Source organism: Puntigrus tetrazona, chromosome 6 (assembly GCF_018831695.1).
Source record: "Puntigrus tetrazona isolate hp1 chromosome 6, ASM1883169v1, whole genome shotgun sequence".
NCBI lineage: Eukaryota > Metazoa > Chordata > Actinopteri > Cypriniformes > Cyprinidae > Puntigrus > Puntigrus tetrazona.
Window position 1 is genome coordinate 7162028 of NC_056704.1, and position 24296 is coordinate 7186323.

General features: G+C 37.3%; 1 protein-coding gene across 4 annotated transcripts in view; it reads right to left on the bottom strand.

Moving 5' to 3' along the window:
• Positions 1–24296, bottom strand: part of agap1 (ArfGAP with GTPase domain, ankyrin repeat and PH domain 1) — a 137018-nt gene that overhangs the window by 53866 nt on the left and 58856 nt on the right. For 2 of the 4 annotated variants that reach the window (XM_043241590.1, XM_043241588.1), the window contains exons 2-7: positions 15567–15625; positions 14877–14964; positions 12218–12232; positions 9116–9201; positions 8205–8346; positions 6844–6978 (exon numbers count right to left, since the gene is read on the bottom strand). In XM_043241590.1, coding sequence (XP_043097525.1) covers positions 6844–6978; positions 8205–8346; positions 9116–9201; positions 12218–12232; positions 14877–14964; positions 15567–15625 — 525 coding nt within the window. The remainder of the gene's footprint in view (positions 1–6843; positions 6979–8204; positions 8347–9115; positions 9202–12217; positions 12233–14876; positions 14965–15566; positions 15626–24296) is intronic. The other 2 variants (XM_043241591.1, XM_043241589.1) reach the window with 1 other exon arrangement.

Consider the following 24296-nt stretch of genomic DNA (forward strand, 5'->3'; position numbering starts at 1 on the left):
TGGACAATAGCACTGCAGGAGCATGGAGGTGGTGAGAGATATATGTCCACAGATCCCTCTCCAGACACCCCTGCTGTATTTTACTTTAAGTGTTAAGAGCAGTTATGATAAGACTGGGTTAAATATTTAAACTGCACAGCTAATACAATTTAACTTTGACTATCAATCTTGGCTCCCCTGTGAGAGGCAGCCATTTATCCTGCCGGAAACATTTCCCGTTTGATCAGATTTATAGCAGGTGGCCTGAACGGCGCAGACAGGAGAAACAGAAGCGTAGGCATCAGAGAGCAGGAACATCCACCCCACTGGAGCTACACTTCTTTGTAGAGATTCAGAGAACTGCGGCTAGTATTAAAGCCACTAACAATACGTCCAGCTGTATAAAACACTGGTGACATTTGCTTTAGCAAAATATCATGTTAGAATACGTTTTACTGCGATCGGGACGAAGTGGATATCGACAGCCGGGTTTCAATCCATACATACAAACTGGAGATATCTGAATATTTAATTTTGAATATCAAACTATTTGGTAAACAGAAATGTGCATAAACTATGAAGGAAACACACTTACATTAAAATACATTTTGTTATTTTAATCAGACGAAAATATAATCTGACCTACAGTATTTTTTTGTCAAAACACAATTTATTGCATTTTTCATTTACATTTAAATAAACCCGAAAATTAAAAAAGATGAAGAAAAAAGTCTATTGTAAGTCATACAGATTCAAAAAAGGGTTAATTTTGTGAATGTAATTTATGAGCATTACATTTTTTATATTTTAATTCGATTTTATTTAGCTTGAAGTGAAAATGACATACTCTTGAACACAAGATGCTGCTTTATTTTTGCAAAAATTATATTTTTAACTTGTGAAAACATGATACTGATACTGTGTTGAACAATATCTCTCTCTTTATGTATATGTGTGTGTGTGTGTGTGTGTGTGTTCTGCACATCTGTTGATTTGATCATCATCAATCGCACTAATAATCCACAGCCATTACCTTGCTCTGAATTATTGGTCATGTTGCTATTTATTTATTCGCTCAATAATATTTGGCCAAGGTCAACAGATCACAGAACCCTGCTGAACAAAGACCTGGACCTCAGGTTGTGACCTCTCTACTAAACGCTGAGCCGATACAACAGACTGACCTTTATTCTCGACCCCCCAGAGAGAAATAAGAGGAAAAGAGACTACACAGCGCATACGAAGGATGGACTGAACAGGTGAGTCGGACTAAATAAAGACACAGGTACGTTCATTAGGCTGCTGTCAGAGTGCTTAGAAGCAATGTGCTATAAATATTAGCTAATGAGTCGGTGGAGAGCAGGGCAGATGAGCCGCCTGCCAGGAATCTTGTATAAAGGTCAAAGAGCTCCTGCACTTACCGTTCGGTAATTAGACCTGCTATACAAGACACAGACTCGTATCCACACAAAACACAACCGTGCAGGGAATTAAAGCCACAGGTGTAACAGTGATAGTTATGACATGCTGACAGCTTATTTCACTTGGTATCCGTCACAAATGTACACACAAGCACTGATACGTTTAGACAGCCTCGACTCCTGACTGGGTTCTCAGACAGATGCAAGCCTTAATAGAAATAATATGATAGATATGACAGAAATAAATAGACTGTTCCATCACTAGTTTCCAAACCTATTAATATATAATAGATAAAAAATATATATCTTTTATTTTCTTTGAAGAATAACCACACAAATATCCTACTGATACATTACGAGTACATTACCAAAAATATTATTTAATTTGTTTTCCCTCAAATACAACATTACTACAGTGAGACTTGATCTCAGTGTAGTAAACGGACATATTTCTGAGGGATTCCTTATACAGTATGAGCAACGAGATTACATGTACATATGATAAGGTGAGGGCATTAATAATTTGAGATTTAACAAAACACATTTTTTAGTGAATCTGAAAGTGGTGGTGTCATGGTTGCATGCAATCTATTGCTTTTCTTCATCTATTGGGCTTCACTATCAAATTCACTAAGACCCCAATTATTTTATTTTCATATAAGCTCTAATAAAGAGAGCCGCTTAAATCAATAGAAGCGAAAATTGTGATAATTAGTCAAATCTGATTTATCGTGCAGTCCTAGTATTAGGTATCATAAGCTAACAACGTACAACATTTTTACAGCATTTATTATATCTAAATGAAGTCATTTTAGTAAAGATATCATTACTTTTTACAAGACGCCCTTAAATAAAAAAAAAGTACCAGTTTCCATCAAAACATTTCTAAACAAATTTTTTTGTACACCAAATGAGCATACCAGAATTATTTATGAAGTATCACTAAGAACTGGAGTAATTAAAAAACGGGCATTTTAAATAGTAGCATTTGAGAATATAATTTTTTTTCTGCATTTTAGCTTAAATAAATTCCCACTGACTGCCAGTAATGAACAGTCCAGGTCCAGAGAAGAACGAAAGACATCGTCAGAGTACTGTGTACGCAGATGCGTCTTCTACGTTTATTTATGATTTGATTTGAACGAAGGCAGTGAATCTGTGTGTCGTTGCTGACACAGAACAGCGTATGCCGTTTGCGTCCGGCGGACACTCTCCAAAATGGCGCTACAATGCTGAATTATTGAATAAAGCTGTTATTTTTTCCATACCAAACGTATTCTCGTAGCCTCGTAGCGTTACAGTCGTCCCACCGATAGCAGACGGCGGATCAGGACCGATTCTGACGACGTCTTTCATATTTTCTGGCAGTCAATGAGACAGTCACAAGGCCTCACGGTTTTCATCCAAAATATCTTAAATCGTGTTCTGAGGATGAGCGGAGCTTTCACGGGTTTGGAGCGATTGATAACGAATTTTCATTTTGAGCCGCGTTAACCTTTTAAAGTAATGGCCAAACCGTAGAGAGAGATAGGATATGAATAAAGACGTTGTGAGAGAGAGAGGAAGTGCATAGCAGACCTCGTTAGATGTTAGCGTACGCTAACAAAGCTCTACATCCTCACTCTGACATTGTGACAAGTCGGCTAGCGTGAGGGGAAGAAACGGGGAGGGGGGGTAATTAGGATAATTAAATTAGCACGCTGATGGACGCAGGCTGGGGAGCTGTCAGGACCCCTTCACCTCTACCCAAGAACCACACACACACACACACACACACTCTGCAGGCGTAGAAACACACTCTCAGAGCTGCGGACTGGATTTAAACAAGTAGGCACCTATAAGAAAGAACAAAACCACGCATAGACACGTGACCTACTGGAGTAAACCCTCAGCTGACCCGGACCAAATAAATTGCCTCACTTTATTTCTCCACTGGCCATCTCGTAAACACTTTGTTACATAAATCTAATGCAGATAACTACTGCACCAATTATTTTTAATGGTTAATGTTCTTGTTATTTGCGTGTTGGCATCTCTGTGATTCTGGGAAAGCAGTGCAACTCGCTCGTCTGCATTATTTGATTCATGGCAATTCAGGTCATTATATTACTGAATGCTCAACCAAAGACAATTATCATTTATTAGAGGCAAAAGGCCACGAGGAGCCGGAGCCCTGTTCTTAAACATGAGCAAACTTGTATATATAGACTTTTGTCCCATTAGGAATTATGAATTTGAGAGAGTAATAATTGATTGTGACAGAAAGTAACCCAGGGTGATCAAACATGCATAAGACTGCGTTGCAAATCAATGGGAATCATGCTTTAAAAAAAAAAAAATCTATTTTCCTGATAAACTGCACTTTCATTAATACTCCACTGAATCTCTCAAATCAATCGAGAAAACTAACAAAGCAGAACTGCTTCAAGAAAAACGCTCTTGGTATTTACAACGATAACGGATCACATTTTATTTCATGTTCAAAAATGTGGCAAAAAAATATTTTTAGGAAAAAAAATAAAACCGCCATGATTTTAATATATATATATATATATATACACACATATACACACACACACACACACACACACACACACACACACACACACACACATTCAGTCAGTCAATTTCTAAGCAAGTTGAATAAAGTTTTGATAAAACATCTATATTATATTGCAGTTTTATTATGATTAATTATGCTGTTTTTTTATTATATATTTTTACTAAAGCCAGTCTCTCATTTAATTTCTAAAATGCCATTTTTCATGTGAAAATGATTATGGAGCCAAACAGACTTCAGATCCGTTCACGCCGTTTCTACTTCGAGACGATCAACTTAAATATCTGCTATTGTCCAGTTATCTCACAAATTCATACAGAGCCTGTAAATCTGCATTGAGCCAATGATTAAAACTTTAATTATGGTCACATGTGTAGTAATGACAGCTCATGCATAGCTCAAACGCAAAAATAGGCCCAAATCAGGCAAACAAAATGACATGAATCCGTGCACGCGCACACACACACACACACACACACACACACACACACACACGCGCACGCACACACACGCACAAAACACACCTCTGGGCAGTTGCTATGCTATCGATGCAACACAAAACATTAAAATAATCATTTTGCTACTCATCAATAAATTCCACTACAGTGGATAATTAGAATGCATGATTAATTGAAGATAATGAAATGAGAGATGCGAGGAGACAGCGTCAGTAATGATCAGGAATTTAGCCTTTTCTTGCTCTCATTTAGTGCTACTGATGAGCTTGGCCATCATAAAGACATGCACCCACTCCTTTTACACACACACACACACACAGTTAAATTACAGCAGTCTTGGCTGCAGCCAACAGTGTAATAATTAAGAAGATAATAGCTGAGCGTTTAGAGTGTAAATCTCCCTCCTGGATGGAGCTCTGAACCCCTCGAAGAGCGCCGTACATCTGCCATGTGTGCAAATACACCCGGCACGTAACGCCACATGCAAACCACCCCGCTGTACACACAAACGACAAACACTCACTAAAAATCAATATGAAAAATCACGCGGCCTTAGCGAAAGGTTAGAAAAGTGTCATTTGAATTAAATTATTGCATTTGATTTCCATTTCTTTTCACAAGGTTTTCTCATGTTTCTTCATGTCTATATAATGAATGCTTGTTTCTGTTAGCATCCCTTCCAGAGGCCCTATCCGTATCCAGCTCTCATGATAGATCACACTCGCCCAGGTTCAGCCATTCTTTTTTGTGTGTGTTCCTCGCTGGGGGATAGTAGTAGTTACATTCAAACAAATCTTTGGGAAATAACCTGAAGCTTCGTTTATGAGGGCTGACACTCGTAATGAAGCGTTTATCGATACATGTCTGTGTCTTTACTGCCGCTGTGTGTCGTTGACAACGTCATGTTTCAAGTGGCAAATGAAAGTGAGAAATGAGTACAATTCAAAATAACTGCTTTATGGTTCATGTGTTGAGAAGCGGGTATTACTCCAGTGTTTAGTGTCACGTGATCATTCAGAAATCAATCTAACATGTGACCCTGTGCCACAAGACCGGTCCTAAGAGTCATTTTCATCTGAAATAAATGAGCTTGTACTGATGAAGTATGGTTTGTTAGGATAGTGCAATATTTGACTAAGATACAACTATTCAAATAAATAAATAATATCCAAATGAAGTTTTTAGCAATGCTTGTTACGAATAATATTTAGTGTTGATATATTCACGGTACAAAATATCATGGATCTTAATGATATCTCAATGTCCTTTGGCAAACTGAAAAACAGATCATCTTCACCAATACAATGTATTTTGTCTATTTCTACAAATATACCATAAAAACAGTACTTATGACTGGTTTTGTGGTCTCGTATTTAACTTGGTGCTCATTTTTTACCCTTATTATCAACATTAAAACAGTTGTGCTTAAAATTTGTGTGAAAACGATGATACATTATGCTTACAGAATTCTACGATGAATGGGGAAAAAAACTGCATTCTACATTGCCACTTTCTCTCTTTTTTCCCAAAAACATCTGACATTGTTCATTTATAACATGAAGATCAGTATACTGTATACTAAGTATACTGTTTATTCTGATGAATTAGTTATAAAACTAACACTTCATCAGTGAATTCATTTCTTGGGTATTTCTTTCATTTTACCTTTGCAATTGCAAAAGTTTAAAACTTTATTGCATATGCAGTTTACACAATACGCCCCCGAAAAGATATTTAAGCCACAAAGCACTTATATTTAAGAACGTAAATATACATGTCTTGTTAAACCTCACAATATGACACTGAACATTGCTCAAATGGCACCCAGCGTCAGTAAGAACATACTATGAACACCATTCCAATTTTCCAAATGTCCAAGAGACCTGCCATACTTTTTCAAAAATAATAAAATCTTATGAAACGAGTCCCATTTCTTACAGTCTTGTGCCCCCTAGTGGAGCAAAAGCAGCTAACATCTCCATCCTCACTTTCTCTCTCCTAGATTACAGTGTTTTTAACAGCAAGCACACCTGCAATGGTTAACGGAGCTCGGAAACCTTACTTCTCAAAGGCTCTCTCTATAGCACACAGAGCAATGCAAGTGGAGATGGGCCATTTAGCCTGTAATTAAGAGCTGATTAAGCCAGATTGGGCCGGCTATTCAACAGCAAAGTCACCTTGCACTTTCTGCCTCCCGTTCCTTACGTAACCCACATAATGCGCAACTAACGGTTACCCAAGCATGAACTACGATGAATCCGATCTTACAGAGGTGACACACAACTGAAGAATGTTGGACTTCAGGCGCCTCTGACGACCTTGTGTTTGTTTAACTCAACTTCGCCGGTAAACTCAAACTCTTTTTTCAGAGCGCGCACGTGAAGCTCACGCTTGAAACGCTTCAGGACAGCGTGAAGAGACTTACCGTCTTGAAAGACGCGCTCCACATTGAGGCCGTAGGTGGCGCAGGTCTCATAGTACGTGCACCTCTTCAGGTCGTTGGACAGTTTGCGAGCGCGGGTGTCGTCGATCACACGAGGGTTAGCTGCACTGATCGCGTCTGTGAAAGGTCGCAGCGAGAAACAGGAAAGAATAACATTAATAGTGTTTTAAGGAGATCGTTTTGTCAAAAGCGAGAGAATTCAAATCCATCTAAATATCTTGTGGATATATTTAAGAACAAGGGAAGGAGTAGATGAGCTTTAGCTCTAATCTTCCATTGATTAGAGTGTGTCTCCCTCTAGTGATCATGCACTGAAAACACTAGAGGTATGAAGGGGGTTTTCATGCATTCTGGATATTTTAATAAATGTATCAGTGTTTAAATGTTCATGAACAGTAAGGGTTATTTATTTTTAACAAATTAATACTTGCATTAAAAGTGACAGGCATTTATAATAATATACATGCTGTTTATGTTTATCTTCACAAAAACATTAAGCAGCTTTAAAACAAAGTTCTTAAGCACCACATTAGCATATTAGAAGAATTTCTTATGGATGAGGATACTGCAAGTAATAGTTTCTGAAAATTCAGCTGCGCGTGACAGTAATAAATGATGTTTTCAAATATATTAAAATAGAAAACAGTTCTTTCAATTTGCAATATTTTAGAAAATTATTGGTATGATTGTACAATTTATTGTATTTATTTACTTATTGTAATTTGGACTTTTTTTTCTCTGTATTGCCTAATACAGACAGGGTTTTTTCAGAACTGTGAGACAGTTATAAATTTCAGTTCTGAGGGGAAAATGACGTCTGCAGAACTGTTCTGACTTAACTTGCAATTGTGATTTATAACTTCAGATTTGTGAGATATAAACTTGCAATTCTAAAAATAAATAAATAAATAAAATAAAGTTTTTAATCCTGATTCTTATTTTCCCTGCAACTGCGAGTTAAATTCTGAGAAGAAAAAAATCTGAGCTGCACTTTTATATCTAGTAATTCTGACAACTATGACTTTTTATCTTACAATTCTGAATTATGAGATAAAGTCACGATTACCTCAGAGACTCAAAACATAAATATATATATATATATATATATATATATATATATATATATATATATATCTAAAAAATATCTTAATCAAAATAGCTGATCGACAATTAATGTGTAAAAATCACCGATTACAATAATCCCTGAAATATTGAATAGATCTGTGCCTAGTGCTCAAGCTGTACTGTATTTAGAACGTTTAGAAATCGCTGGAGAATATGGCCTTGATTTCTGAGTGGGACTCGCTGCCATATGGTACATGCTTGTTTCCCTCTCTCCTTACCCTGAGTTCCCACAAGCACCAGGGGCACCTCTGCTGTGTTGCGGTAGTTGGCCATGCGACTGTAGTAGTGGTACACCGTCTGAAAGCTGATCTCATCCTCCAGACTGAACACAAAAATCACCGCATCCACCCACAAAGCAAACTGAGAAAGAAAGATTGAGAAAATGAGAAAGAGAAACATTATTATTATTATTATTAAAAAAAGAACGTCTTTGTTTAAAATAGGCTAAACATATTTCATAAATCTTATGTCTTATACTGTATTTCATCATTTTCCAATGCAATTATTGTGAATGTGAGCTTAGATGAAGGGGTCCTGAAAAGTACAGTGTTAATGAAACCTTGAATATTTTTCGCTTTTATTAACACATTAGCATATCTTTTTCAATATCTTTTAATGTATAAAAAGGGTTATTGTATTAATATCATCTATAAAGACATCCTGCAAAACAGAGATAGATAGATAGATAGAGAGACAGAGCAGGATGTTATTAGAGAGAAAAATAATACAATATTCCTTTTTAGACTGAAGAATACTGAAAGAATAAGGATTTATTTTCACAGATTTTTTTTAAAAGGCCATGACAACATGTTGGCTAAGTGAATACTGTACATGGAACAAGCAATGCTCACAGGATTTATGATTCATTCTGGGAATATCCATAAGAAGTGCAGTGAAACAATTCTGTCAGCTCGAAAAGATTGACTCCGTTCAATGGGACTCGCCATAAAATTCTTATTTCACAGACCATGAGAAAGTTGCCACATGAGACTTCCTGTTTGCATTTTATGACTAACAGAGAATCAGTTTGTCTAAATAAATAAATCAGCCTCATGCAAACCCTGTTACATCATGGTTTCCACTCAAAACTAGTGTACTGTTACAGCTCCTCGGTGTCTGCACTACCTACCTGAGCCTCCGGAGGTCCCCCTTCATCCCTGATGAGGAGGAGGTAGCTCTGGCCATCCACTACGATCTCCTTTTTAAAGCGTCCTCCTGTCCAACAAAAGCAGCCAGTCAGTTTAAAGCGTCTGATGATTCCCACACATTCACTACTTCTACATGAGATGATCGGTGGACTGTTGATTGAAATGGAAACAAAGAAGGGTATGTGTATAATTTACATATTTTCTAATTATTTTGGGGGGAAATAATTAGTTCTACAAATCAGAGTTCAGAACTATTATATATTACACAAAAATATTAAATCAATGATGTGCACAGATTTACTTTCTAGGATTCACTGCAAGGTTTGACAGCTGTTCTTTCTGTGGAAACACTTACAGCAAAAGAATTGAGTTTTAGAATTCAGTAGAACTGACTGTTGTATGAATCAAAATCAGACTGCTTAGAACTAGAATAAAATTTGCTCTCAATGCCTAGAGACAGACACACATTATGAATTTTGTCAGTAGTTTAAAAATCGATCACTTTTTTTTGTTTATTCAGTAGTTATAAGCAAATTGCTGGATTCATGCGGTTCATTTAAAAACATTTTTTTGTAAGAATTGTTTAAACATTATTTGTAAATGTAACAATTAAACTGGATTTTTTCATTAGGTTTCAATTGTTCATTCCTTTTAATTCTATCCCTGCTATTTACAATTTCATATACTGATTTAATCTAATTCATTATATAACAAATAACTCCTACGATAAAAAAAACAAAGGATCTGTGAATATTGTGCTAGACAATGAAGGGCCAAATATTATTACTGTGAGCATTTGTCACAATATGATATGAAGAGTTTATTTGCAAAAACGGATAACTATGTTTTATTATATTTTAATGTGTTAGCTGTATTTTTGTTTTTTTTTCCTTAAAAAAAAAAAATTCATTAAAGTGTCTTATCTACACTTTTTTTTCTGGCCTTCTTAGGGTTTTTTTCAAGAGAAAGACGAATAATGCCTCAGAAAAGTATTTGAACCCAAAAACTAATTAAGTGTTGCTGCTGTAATTAGTTTTCCAAACATCCTAACAGCTAACGATGGCTGGAGAGGGACAGGTCAAAACGGCACGGCGCTCGGAGATCAGAGGACAGACCTCTCTCTCTCTCTTTCTCTCCACAGAAGAGGGGAGGGTGATTGTTGGTTGGTCTGCAAAAGAGGATCAGAGGGGATTCCTGGAGATGTTAGAGGGTCTTAACCTTATCGCAGCTCTACACTGCTAATCAGCTTGTGTGCCAAAGACCTGAGACAGCTTTGCATTTGCTTTCACAGCCTGAAAGGACATTCCATGGTCATCTGGGGACATGAGTTAAACTCTTACCCTTCACCTCTCACCTCAACTGTGTATCCCCACGATAACCAACAAAGACCATAAATCATACAGAGAGAGATTTGGGAAGGACTGATAACTGGTTTGATCTCTATACGCTATTTTACTTGATAATACTTTGAGGTTTATCAGAACTAAGAAAAAAAAACTAAGTAAATAACCAACTTAGAAATAACTTAAAGTGACTTAAAAGCAAAACAAAACAAAAATTAATAAGATAAAAAATTAAAGCATATATTCATATTTTAGTTTGTTTTTCTCATAGTACTTATTGTTAAAAGCTCTCCAAAAATCATTTAATAATTGTATATATATATATAAAAAAATTATATACCTGTGTGCAGTTTGAATATTTATTATGTATATATAAATACATACACATGCATGTACGTATTTAAGAAAAAGTGTTATGTTTATATATTACATATATTTAATTATGATATAATTAATATGAATCTAAATATTTTTGAAATATATGCTGTATGTGCGTGTCTTTTTGTATACATAATAAATATACACAGCACACACATATGTATATGCATATTTTGGATGGAATTAATCATTGTCAGCACTATTATAAATTTGTTCCATTTCCCTTTTTCCCATCTTTTCTTCATGATGTCACACTATTTTTCATATTTGAGGGTCCTTAACAAAAAGTTTAAAACCCCTTAATTTAGTTACAGCTGTGAAAAGCACAAATATAGCAGGTATTATATTTTAGTCCTGCGTACCTTCAGAATTAGAGACCGCTGCAAAAATCATTAAATCACCTCTAATAATAAAACAGCTCTTTCACTGGTGAGCAGATATATATTCATATCTTCATAATAATACAGCATCACTGGCATTATCACAGCATAGGCAGCACTGTTTTAAGAGATGCATAATGGTTGTAGAGCACATCTACTGTAACCCGACTGAGATGAACACATTGTCTCTCGCCTGCGTGATCTCCAACAGCTTCATCCCTCGTCTCGAATGTTTAAACTCCGCTCCTACTCAGCCGAGCCAAACGTGTGGACGATAATACGAACGCCAAAGTTCATGTGCTTTACAAAAATTCGCCGGGTTTGGTTGAAAACGAAGAGTGGGCGAGCGGGTACGGCATTTACGCTGGAGGGCATGGCAAGCTTTTCTTTTAATGATACGCTTTGTCTGTTTGCATTACGAAGGACGAGGAAGCGGAGGAGCATCGTGACAGATAATACTCAGCATGTAGTCTGGACGCAGATATTTATATATTTGAGAGAGAGAAGTGCACGGTGAGTGAAAGACACACACCCATTGGTTAATTACACTCTGGGTTCCTTCTCCACAAAGTTAACCTCAGCTGAGAAGCTACTCTCAGAAACACGGTTTTTGGTAAAACGCCCCGTATGTAATATTCCATGACCTGTAATGCTCAGTGCGTTGGTGTCATTGAGGAAATGAATGAAATGGAAGATGACAAAACTACAGTGGCATCAAGAGAGGAGTAGAGTGGAACCTCCTGTTCTGTGGCTTGATTCGCTCAAAGCTTTGAGACGAGTACAGAGAAGCCAAGTGAAAGGGGAATCTACTCTGCTCGGAGATTTTAACCATGACCCGCATCGTCTAAGCAGAAAAAAGAAGAATATGCTGTTTAACAAGCCATAGAGGAGGAAGTCCACCTTCTCAACTCTCTTGTTCTACGACAGACCTTCCCCAAGAAGAACATGACGTGACATTGTGAGAAAGAGAGCAAATAGTTACCTGCATCCACGTCGGCTAGTTAAAGAAGCGGCCGAGGAAAGAGAGAATAAACAAAACTCAAATCAAAAAGCAGCCAAGCTAAACATGCACAGTCAGATAAGAAATTAAACACGGCTGGACGAAGAGAGAGAGAGTAAGAATGAGAGAGAGAAATAAGCATAACTTTCATCCATTCATCGCAAGCTTATGTGTGTCTGTGGGTCACGAGGATGTCGTATCCGAACAGACATGTCTAGCCCCGAGGACACGGTCGGGTCAATGTAGCTGATTTACAGTAGGGTAATGAAAAGGGCACATACTATCACACATGCTCACAGTATTGAGGTCAGCAACGTAACACTCCTAAATCGATTTGTTCATTCAAAAATAGATTACAATTTTAAAATACAGTGACTTAAATACATCTCTTTTATGAAGAATGTGTTTACTTATTTTTTTTTTAGGACATCAAAAGTACATGTTAGGATAATACACCATAATTGAGAAAAAAAAACTAATTAAGAAAAAATAATTTGTTTTTATATAAATTCTTAAAATGATTAGTTGTTCGGCTATTCTATTATTATTAAGATTGAATTATTTCTATATTTTTGGAGGAAAAAAAATGATCTCGTTAAATTCGTATTAATAATTACAAATATTTTTGTGCACCAATTTAAAGTTGTGTAGTGTGTAGAGACACACTAAAGCCTTGTACACACTGGCATGATTATTGAGCATCTAATTGCATCTTTGTGTTCATACTTGAGTGATTTTCGCTGGTGATGAGCCGAGTGAACGTTTAAATTCACTCACTGACATTAGATGGCGCTTAACGAAAAACAGAAATACCCCGGTACACATCGGATCCTATTTGCCCTGCAATTCCTCTCCTTACCAACCTCTGAAAAGTCCTTTGTGTTCAGTTACCAATGAGACCTTCTTGCCTAAATGCATCTTCTTCTTTGATCAGTGGACAGCATATATTAGCATATAAAACCAACACGAATGCAAAGATTTCTAAGAACTTGTCTTAAACTAGATTTTTTTTTAGTGTAGAAATGGTTCACTATTGTCAACTAGTTCATCCAGATTTTACGGTTTGCAACTAGTTTATCAAGATCTCACTTAGAAAAAGGTTCAAAGTCTAAATTTGATATTTGACATTGATAAAAGTGTTATTTTTCACGCCAGAGGGGCTGGTCTGCACAATTGCACCAAACTGTTGATCCCAGTAGAGCTGCATTTCTAAATCAAACATGGCTGTGGCGGCATAAGCAAAAAAAAAAAAAAAAAAACTGCTTAAGTTACCCATATGGGGTGCTGGGTTTTGAAATGGTAAAGGCTGGGTCTGTATCGAGACCTCAAGGCCTGCAGGGATTTTTCTTTCTTCTTGCGTAAACATACAAACGCAGTCACACAGTCGGCCTTGTGATAATATCTCTTAATGAGCTCTGAGAATGTGTCTATTCATGTAGCATGTGCGATAGAAGGGGGAGACGGTGCAAAACCCACGCGGCCGACTGCTTTCATTGCAGATCGCGCTGTAAAAATCTGCTCCGGCCCTACTTAGTGGTTTTGAGGTTGGGGTTACTCTACCAAAGCTAGGAAACACTATTTTTAAACCCAGAATAGTGAAACTTCAAAAACGAAAAGTAGGAAAACATTTCATGCGGTAGTTTTACTGGAATGTAAATTTGGAAATTTCAATCACAGCTTTCTGTTGCTGAAATGTGACGTAACGCCGCTCCCAATCGGAGTTTTGCAGCGCTTTTAACATCAGATGACGTGCTGGCCTCGAACGTGAAAGATTTAGCCGTGTCGCTTGAGCTTAGCAAGACACACACTTCAATGGTCTCTGATGTCGCGCTAAGTTTCCTTTGGCACTCTGTGCTATAATCCACTGCGGCAAACAGGCAATTGACATTTCTGGGGAATTTTTTTTCCTGCAGGGCGATTTCCTGGTTGACCGCTGGTATGCAGTGGCTTGAGTTTTATACGGTAAAGTGCAAAGGAGAGGACGAGACATGATTAGTGCCCGTCGGCCCGCTAACTGCCCTCTTCGGTGACCTCATGCTCTCTGCGGGACCCCCAGGCACTCAGATTACTGCAGTTAAGCACAATTGTACTAAATGTTGCTTAAACTAATTGAGGTCTTTTGAGAAAAGCCTTGATTTTTAAGTGAATACCTAAACTTTACGAACCCTGGTCCGTGAGGGAGTCATCTGAAAGGTCAGTTTAACATGACTACATAATAATAGTTATAACGGACATGAAATATTGACACGGGGAGCTTTTGAAAGCAGATCCGCGCTCGGGGAAGAGAGCATATTGTGGTGGTCTGGCTGTGTGCCTCGAATGTTCTCAATTATACATGGGGAGTATAGCACAGTCCTCCGGCACGACTGAACTGTACTAACGTACTAACAGCAGGTGTGCGGAGAGAGAGAGAGAGAGAGTAAGAGGAGGAGAGAAAATTAAGAAGTGTATGCACGCTATGCCTCGGAAGTACTGAAAAGACAAGAACGTTAACTGTATTTACACATAACTTCAAGAGTTAAACGGGATCTAAGAACAGAAGGACACGTATACGCCTTAAAGTTTTTCAAATGCATTAAAAAGTGAGTAATGATTCTTTGAATGATTCTCCGAGTATCACCCATTTGACAGGAAAACCTACCTTCAGGGCTTTCTTCCTGCACGTACGTCCCTGTCAGGTACCTGTGCACCAGCGCAGATTTTCCACTGGCCAAGTTACCCACAATGCCCTACACACACAAACACACAAACCGAATCAATAGTGGTCCCTTAAGTGATATTTTGGCATGTAAATAAACAGTGCCTCAGCTTAGACCTGAAGCAAGTCAGATTACACCATGGTCTGTCTGACCAAGTCAGATTAATTACAATTTTATGTGAATTTTTTTTTTACGTGATTAATCACTATTAAATGTTTGACATCATTATTCTAAAGCTAATTCAATATCAAAAAACTATAAAGTTATTACTAAAATGATAAAACACATTATTAATAATTATAACATTTAAAGAATCCTAATAAAGTTCTGCACTGTTATTTATTTATTTATTTTATTATGGATTCAACTAATTCTATGCATGCATTGATATATGTTGGTCGTTTAATGGTAAAACTTTTCATACGCAACGGTTTCATCGTAGAATGCTATCAAACAAGAAATCATTTAGGAATGAGATGGAGGAAAAGAAGCTGTCCAACGACACAAACCTCATTATGTATGTTATTAGCGGACCAACAAAGTAGTGTAAAAATTGCAATGCAACACTAATTTAAGGTAATTAAATGATGCAAATGTAATCTTGCAGTAGTTACATCAGTGACAGGACTCACCACTTTGAGCTCTGGTACAGACCGACTGAGTGTCCACTCCTGACTGTTGACAAAGGCATCTGTAACAGAGAAAGAGAGTGATCATTACAAACGTGGTCATGCCCTTCGGTTCTTTATTTAGTTCTTATTTAGTCTTATTTACAGAGCAGTTCTAGATGAGTGGCTCACTGATCAATACAAACAGCGGAGGAAAAGACATAGTCGAGTCAAACAGACAAAGTTCCATTTCCATTTCACTCTTAAAATATCTACAACTCTAAAACTACACTACAAACCAAAACATGTCTTTTCAGCAGTGCGGATGATCAAATATGTGTTAATTAGGGCCCGTGGTGCCTAAACACAGCCCCCACGTTCACAACACGTTTCACATTACAATAGAACAATAGTGGCTGCAGGTGCACCGTGGGCTCAAGCGCTCGGAGGACATCTAAGAGAGCAGCAAATAAGCCGGCAAATCCATGACTCCAGAAGAGCTGTTAAGTTTACGGTGAGAGTCGGATCGTGAAACTCAATTACGGAGGACTTTTAGTGCAACTCAAGTCAGGCCACCTTTATTTATCACGCTTTTAACAATACAGATGGTCAAAGCAGCTTTACTAATTAAAACAGCGTGTCAATAGAACAATATTAAACAATACACTTTTAGTTAAAAGGCATCGCTGAATTCAATGATGTCATCAACCAGCTCAGTTGAGTTTAAACGGTTTCTGTGCAATCTATCAAATCCAACCGCCAACTTCGCCTTTGTCTTTCGGCAACAAACAATGACACCTCTAGTTTGCAAGCTGGGACACAAATATAGGCAAAACTCATGTACCGTGTGCCATCCTTAAGACTGCACATTCGTAACTAATCGGGGCGATCTTCATAGGCTGCAACGGCCCTCCAGAAAACTCTATTCATGAGGAAGTCTAATTTGGAGTAAATTTCCAGGCCTAAAAAGTACACCAAATGAACAGAATCCTAAATATTAGCTCTGAAGTATTTTATCGAGTAAGAATGGTAAAGTCGTGAATTTAGATTTGGAGTCAGAAAGGTTGATGTTACATAAAGATGCTATCAATGTGATTATTTAGCATACGAATAGATATCACAAACAGCATAAAGCATCTCATTAGCAGAAAAACACACTGTATACATAAATACTGTGTAAAATATTCTGAAATAGGTTGCATTATAATCAAAACTTTGATGAAATCTTATCCTATTTACAAACTTATATTTGTCTAAACTATTGCCTCATCCAAAATTTGGCCCAAACAAAGCATGTCACTTTTACAAACGGTTTTTACATTAAGAGAGTGCATGTGATGTCCTAAATGTTGTTTAGGCATGAGGCTTATTAGATTTTGGGACCCTTATTCTTTATTTTCTCCATCTCCATGCACAAAGCAATGCATGCTTTGCTTCCATCTTCTGCTCACCGATGTCAGATAACAACAGTCTATAATTTCTCAAGAGACCCATACTAAACACACGCTAATGCTAACATATATGCATAACCCTTGGGGATTGCCACCACTGCCACTTTCTGAAAGGCTAGCAGATGAAGAATATGAAGGAAACAAGAGCCTTTGGGGGGTTGTTTCATATATTCCATGGGGTGACCCTGAAAAGGCCACGGTGCCTGAGATCTCAGGAAGGTTAACACAATCCGCTACCCACATAGAAAGCACATATAAAACCCAACTGGGTATTAAAGAAAGAAATAAGAATTGACTGAACCACTGATGCACTAATCCCATATAAATCATACTGTTTGGAAAAACCTGACTTATTTGAGACCTCAGATCTCTTTTCTCTATTAGGCACTTCACGCGCAGATGGAACCAATCAACGCAGTGCTATGACAGCTGTCTGTGATACTGCCACTCATTCAAAATGACAATCTGTAACATCACAGGAGACATGATGGGAGTGACAGATCGGTAATGAACCATTACAGCTACAGCCCTTGTCAGTCTTGCTTCACCTCTTCAATTGAAATAGACTTGCTGGATTATTTTTCATTATGAAAGTCGATAGCACGCCTGATTGTAAAACTGCAACCTCGATAAAAACAGTGATGAAAGACATTGCAAGAGCTTTAGTGTGAAGCTACTATTATACTTGAGTAGAATTCTCTGAATAAAAAAAAAATATCGAAGGTTCTAGATATTTGTGTTTGAAGAGAGCTCAATAACTACGAGTACTGTGTGACATCAGCCTTTATTTCATCTAAAAAAATGAAGGCAGTAAAGATGAAACTAAAACACCCAGTCATTATCCTTGCTCTTCATCCGCAGCTCTGAGGAGAGACAATGCAGAGCCTGCTTCTCATGGGAACGCATGCATGTCTGGAGTTTAATGTCTGAATGACTGACTCCAAACAACTGAAACATTTTGCTTTGATGAGAACCCAGTTGATTTTTGCAGTAAAAAAAAAAATGGATCATGGCTCAGCTACAAGGAGTGATGGGCCTAGTTAATATTTAGTCATCTTTATATTACATGGCTCAAGTGTCCCAATTCTGATTTTCTCCTCACGTGTGAAATGTGTGGATATGGCCCACAATATGTAAGAAAAAAAAACATATGGATGCTGATATTATCAAATCGGTTTTAGACATTATTTGTTTGTGGAAATTAATCTAGTATGAATGAGGCTACATGCATAAGCAAAGAGATATATTCCCGTCTATGAGTGTCGTACATCATTGAAAAAGCAAGGGTGGCAAATGTTGTCAACTCATGTGGATGCTTTTTCAGGTCAGTATTACTACCTTGGGTTGTTTTACCAAGTGTACGGTGTAAACACATAGAACTAGGCATAAAGACCTGCAGTGTCAAGTATTTGAGATTACTGCCCAATAATCATGTCTGCTTAATTAAGATGAACATAAATAGAAAACGAACCTGTTTCCTTCAGAAGAGCTGCTTATATAAAGTACATGAACTGAACAAATTTTGCCCAACTGATGCTTTTTCAACTTAACTGAACTGAATAAAGACACAATTATCTTCTGTAAAGAGTTATTAATTTTCTTTCATAATTAAGGTATTTTACGACACTTGTGTTCTGTTTTCTGTTTTGTCTCCAGTTTAGTTTTTTTGTGAAATTTGAGTGTGTGTTTTAGGTAAACAGTATTTCTTTTCACGTCAGCATTTCTATGTTGTAGACATTTCATGTATTAACACTGAATTGTATTATGTTTATGACTCTGGACCACTGATGTATAGTTTAATAGGATATGATATGAAAAATTAAGTTTTAAGATACTTATAGTGGGAAGTTTACAAAATCTAAACATTCAAATATTTTTGGCATAAAAGAAAAATGGATCATTTTTATCCATACAATGTATTTTTGGCTACTGCTACAAATAGTTTTGTGGTCCAGGGTCACATATATTAGAATTAGCCTACATCATCACCAGGTAATGAAAAACTTTTCAACCGCTATTAAGCATTATCTTTAAAAAACTGATAAAAAAGCAAAACATTACTGAAAAAAAAAAAAAAGATAAAATGACATTCTGTAGCTGAAAAATAAAAAGCCTATTTTTATTACATTTATTTTTTTAATGATACAGATGATACAGTTAATTAACTTTTTTTGGGCCTAAAATGCTAAAAGGAAAAAAAAATAAAAATAAATAATAATAATAATAAAATAACTAGAAAACTGATCATGTCAACATTTCTATTGCATATTTTGAAATTCATACCTCAGCTTTAAGTAAAGTAATTACATAAACTCACAGTTGCTTTACAAATTCGACTGTCATATTGTCACGTTTTTGTCACCGAATGTCTTAGAAGGCATAAAAACCAACTTTAAAATGGGGAGCAGTCGAGATATTCCAGCAGGTGGGCTAAAGTGGGGTGTCTGTGCGCTTTGTGGGAAGCTCATGTGTCTTATTTAAATGCTCTTATGCATCTGTTTATATGTGTATGTAGAGTAAGAGTCTCATTTCAGCCGGTTTCCCATGACCTGCCTGGACCCTCCACCCCCTCGCTGTGAGCTGACCGACTACAGAAGCGCACTTCCACCACCCACTCTACGTGTCGGGCAAAAAAATGACGACGTGATGGAAAAAACAGTGAAATTAGAAAAAAATAGGACATTTACAGGAAGTCCCTCAATTTACAATAGTTCTGCATAATGTTACCAGGGTCAGTGTCCTGGTGTCCGCGATGGCCTGACCCAGATTGCCTCCTTTTATTCTGCTCAGCTCTCATGCTTAGGATTTACCCTCATTTTAAGAACTTGCAGCTTTCAGAGAGTTCCCTGAATCATTAAAATCCCACACATCCAATGTAAGCATCCTGAGGGGACTTGAAGAACTAGGCCAACACCAGTCCAAAAATCGACACCACGAGGCTCCATGAGAGATTCAATTAGGATTTATGAAAGCGGAACTAACACGCAAAGCGCAATAATGAACGTGTCGGGTAGCTTGCAACAATTAACCATTACGCAGCGCTCAAAGGCGCACTTGGCGCAAGTCACAACTCCCAAGGACATCCATCATCATTCGGTCAGGATGTAAATCTCTCCGTGTCATGAAGCGGCTTTTCCTCTACTGCAGAACAGCGAGAGCGTGTAATTCCTTTAAATGAGACGTCTGGTATGAGATCCGAGTTGCTTGATTATATCTGGTCTCAACTATATTCATCTGCAGCCAAAATCTTGACAGTCATCAAAGTCTGATGGAATTTTGTAGTTCACTCTGTCTAAGAACTGGCCTCCACAGCATTCCCTGCGTCGCTTTTCACATCAGGCCCATCATAAATTTGTGTTTGAAGAGAACAGCGAAATACTGACAAGAACATCTTACTACTGAGTTGTTCTTTGGAGCTGTGACCAGTGAAGTCTATTTCATGAGTAGAAGACCGCTATGAGCTGCTGCTTTTAAAGTATTGTTCAAAAGTCTTAAGAATTTCTATTTCTAGTTGAAATCAGACTGATGAATCTGGCACCATCATTTACCCACCCTCATATCTTTTTAAAATTGCCTGTAGAGTATGAAGTATGTTTAAATGCAACCAATTCTGCAGCTAAATTTTGCAGTATAGCGATAAATGACTTTTTAAAACTTTCAAAACAAGCAGCCGTCATGATGTGAAAACTGTTTAATAACTGTTAACCCCCCCCAATATTTTTCTGTTTCTATTCTATTATTGTTTTTTGTGTTTTTTTCTGGATTCAGTTTTAATGTTTAGAATATATTTTAGAAATTAATAATTAATCGAATAATAAAAAGTATTAATAATTAATCGAAATAACGAAATGTGTACAATTTAGCAATAATATATTAAAAGTTTAATAAAATACAAAAAATAATAAACAATTTTATGATCCCCCAATCATTTTATGATTCTGTGTTTTGCATTTAAACGTTTCTTTATTCCATTTCAATGGTTTAATTCAGTTTTTATAATCAATAACACCTAATAATGTTTAATTCAATTTAATTCATAAAACCAAACGTAATCAGCAGTCTTCTAATATTTACTAAATGCCTAATTGTAAATGTACTAACTGTACATTTTTAGGGTGAACTATTCCTTTAAGATCTTAGGCAGTCTCACAATTGAGGATGTTCTTTTGGAGCTTAACGCTAGTCTGCATCTGTCCGATTGAATACGAAGCTGCAAAGTAAATGCTAACGCGAGTTCGGGTCAAGACAGGCCGTATTAAAAATGAAAACGAGGAACTGCCTCGCACATAAGGCTTGCCCGACTGCTTCGAGACCGTTCTAAAGCACACAGTGAGAGGCGGCTACAGTAAGTGCATGTGGAGCCTCAGTTCAATTCAATTAGCTCTGAATGCTGCCAGAAACATGACTTACTGCTTTACACTCTGATCATTTGATGGAGGATATTGGAGAACCCTCCTCCTCCCTCCGTTTCACTGTCGCTTTACACTCCTCATCTCGAGCTCTCTCATCTCATTCCCACCTCACCCCATCGTTCCCTCCAGACACTGAGAACAGCATGTTTCATCTCCTCATTCACTGCAGCTCCCAAAATAGCTTCATGAACACAAAGCCGCATTTCCCAGCAGTTTTTTGTGAAAACACACACACTAAGAGACACACGCCACACTAGCTCAAATTACTACGGTTCGCTTTATCTCCGATTTCTACTATTAACCAGCATCTTTAATAGGGTTGGGTATTGTTCGAATCTGATCAGTTCCGATTCTGCTTATCTAATCCCAATGCATTTAAAAAGAAGTTAAACATTTAGATATCAAACATCTTAACCTTGTGTCTCGCTGCTGAAAACCATGAACAAAAAAAATAAAAAATCTGGTTACGTAAAACACGGATTTGATTAAGAGCTGTTTGTATGCAAAATAGTTCTCTCATAATTGTGAAGAAAAAAATATTAGAAAACTAAAAAAAATTGCATTGAATTTATGAACGGAATGATTCAATGACTCGCTCAGGATTTACTTGTTTCATTACTGGATGAATCAGTGTTTTTGAGCGAATCTCTTAAATGACTGATTCAAAGACAAATACAATTTTAATAGCCTCTTTTTCGCCACCTAAAAGTAAACTAGCGCACACAGGAGTTGATGTTCGATTTCCAAGCCTAATCTTCAACAAAAGAAAGCAGCAAATAATTGTATTCCTGCATTATGCGTGTATGTTCATCTGACTGCTAATCACTGACCCTGACAGAGCAAATGGAAAAAATCCAGCCCGTCAGCTCCCTGCTGCTCCTCTGACACACTGGGCTGCATTGTTGCCCCTCTGTTGGGCTGCACTGGGGCTACTGATGGCTCACCAATGTGCCACTGCTCCCTGGACATCACTCTGAAACAGGATGTTGTTACAGCTGCTTCCTGTTTTCCTAGGAGGTGCCTCAAGTTTCCATCTTCCCCAGTGATCCCAGTGCGGCAGGGTCGCTGTGGTACCAGTTCATTGACCTGCATGCTGAAGTCACTGCTTTGGCCGAATCAATATGCCGCCCCACACGAATTGAACCAGGTCTCATTGACACGCGAGGACCATGTGTGATCGTGACAGTGACGTCTAAAGCCGTTCAAATGCTGATTCCTGGCAGAAAACAGATCAATCTATAGTGCTTGGCATACTGTTCATTTAAAAACACAAGTAGTAAATTGGCAAAAGTAAATCAGTAAATTTAAACTCTATTTAAATCCTGTGAATAACAGCTTAAATTGAATCTGGTCATCATACAAAGCTATTTAGTTTTTTTTTTTAGATCAAATAAATCTTCATTTATTTTCTGGAGATGAGTGTAACTGTCCCGAAATCCCTGTCCAAAGTTTTTACAGGTTCAATAAAAAAAAATTTAAAAAAATTGGATCAGGTTCGAATTTCTGCATTTTCGCATCTCTAGCAAGCATTTTGATAGGAAAGGATGGCAAGTTTAAAAAACAATTATGGAAATTTGTCAATGTGAAAGGATTTTTAAAGGGAATTTTCTTATCAAAATGCATGCATGTGAAAACGTACAAAAAGTGTTTTATGACTGATGAAAGTTTCGAATGCAGTTCATGAACGATCGGAGGATGAGGATGAGGATGTAGAATGACATATGGATGAGTAAACGATGAGCGAACAAACATGTTAAATTGCATTAAATCCTGAATATTCCTTTAACCACAAAAGGTCCAACACTTTTAAATCAATTGTCTAAAACCATTTATTTTTAGCTTCCTGAGTGCCAACCATATGCTATCCTGCAACGCACCAGGCTTCGTGAGTTTCCTGACTCAGTAAGACACTCCTCATGAACATAAACCTGCTACACACATGTGCACATCACGTGCTGAGACAGCAGAAGAAAAGCTGAGTCTGTGTCCTAGATTTTACAAGCTACATAAGGTGAACATGTAAGCTCCGTGCTTTAAACGTATCCACACATACTGTGACAATGGAAGGTCTATTACCCTCACAATGACTTTCTGGGTGTCACCTCCGCAAAGGCAGCAGGAGATAAGAGCGTTTAGCAGAATGTGTCTGCTCTTCATCAAAATGACACGGAGAAAGAGAGAGAGGATTGGAAAAGAAAAGACACAGCAAGTTAGTGATGGAATAAGCAGAGGTGATATTTCCACGTTGTGGTAGATAGATTATCCAAGCGTTGAACAGTTAAACGTGTTTTGTGTCCTGACTGCCTCTGTTTGTTCCACACACGGCCTCTTCTCTCCCAGGTTTGAGTGTGTACATATCACCACAGTATTCCCAAAACAGCCGAACGGTGTTTTGTTTCTGTGCAAAAATTTTAACTTGCATGATATGAATAAATTACTAGGAATTAGCTTTTTTTTTTTTTTTTTGTAAAGGGTGAATTTTCACTGGTGTTTGCACACACAAGAAAAAACACAGCATCCTGCATTATGTACCCATATGCATTACCCATTAATGCATTTAGAAATAAAAAACAAAGTCAAAATAGTGGGACAAGACCTAATCTATGTTTTAAATATATCACATGTACAGCCACAGTACACAAGATGCGCTGACTGAAACCAACAAGGATCTGATGTGGTTACAGAAAATTAAAGTCACAAAATTGCCTCTATTTGGTTATTATAGACACTTGTTCTAATTTTATTACGTTCAGCTAAACAGCCTATAGACAATTTTTAGACAATCTCCTCTTGGAGGCTGCACAGAGCAAAGCACACTCAGTGTATAACCAAGACGGTTCGCTTGTGTTACAATGAACAGGAGAAATTAAAAAGCTCTAGTTTGCGATATC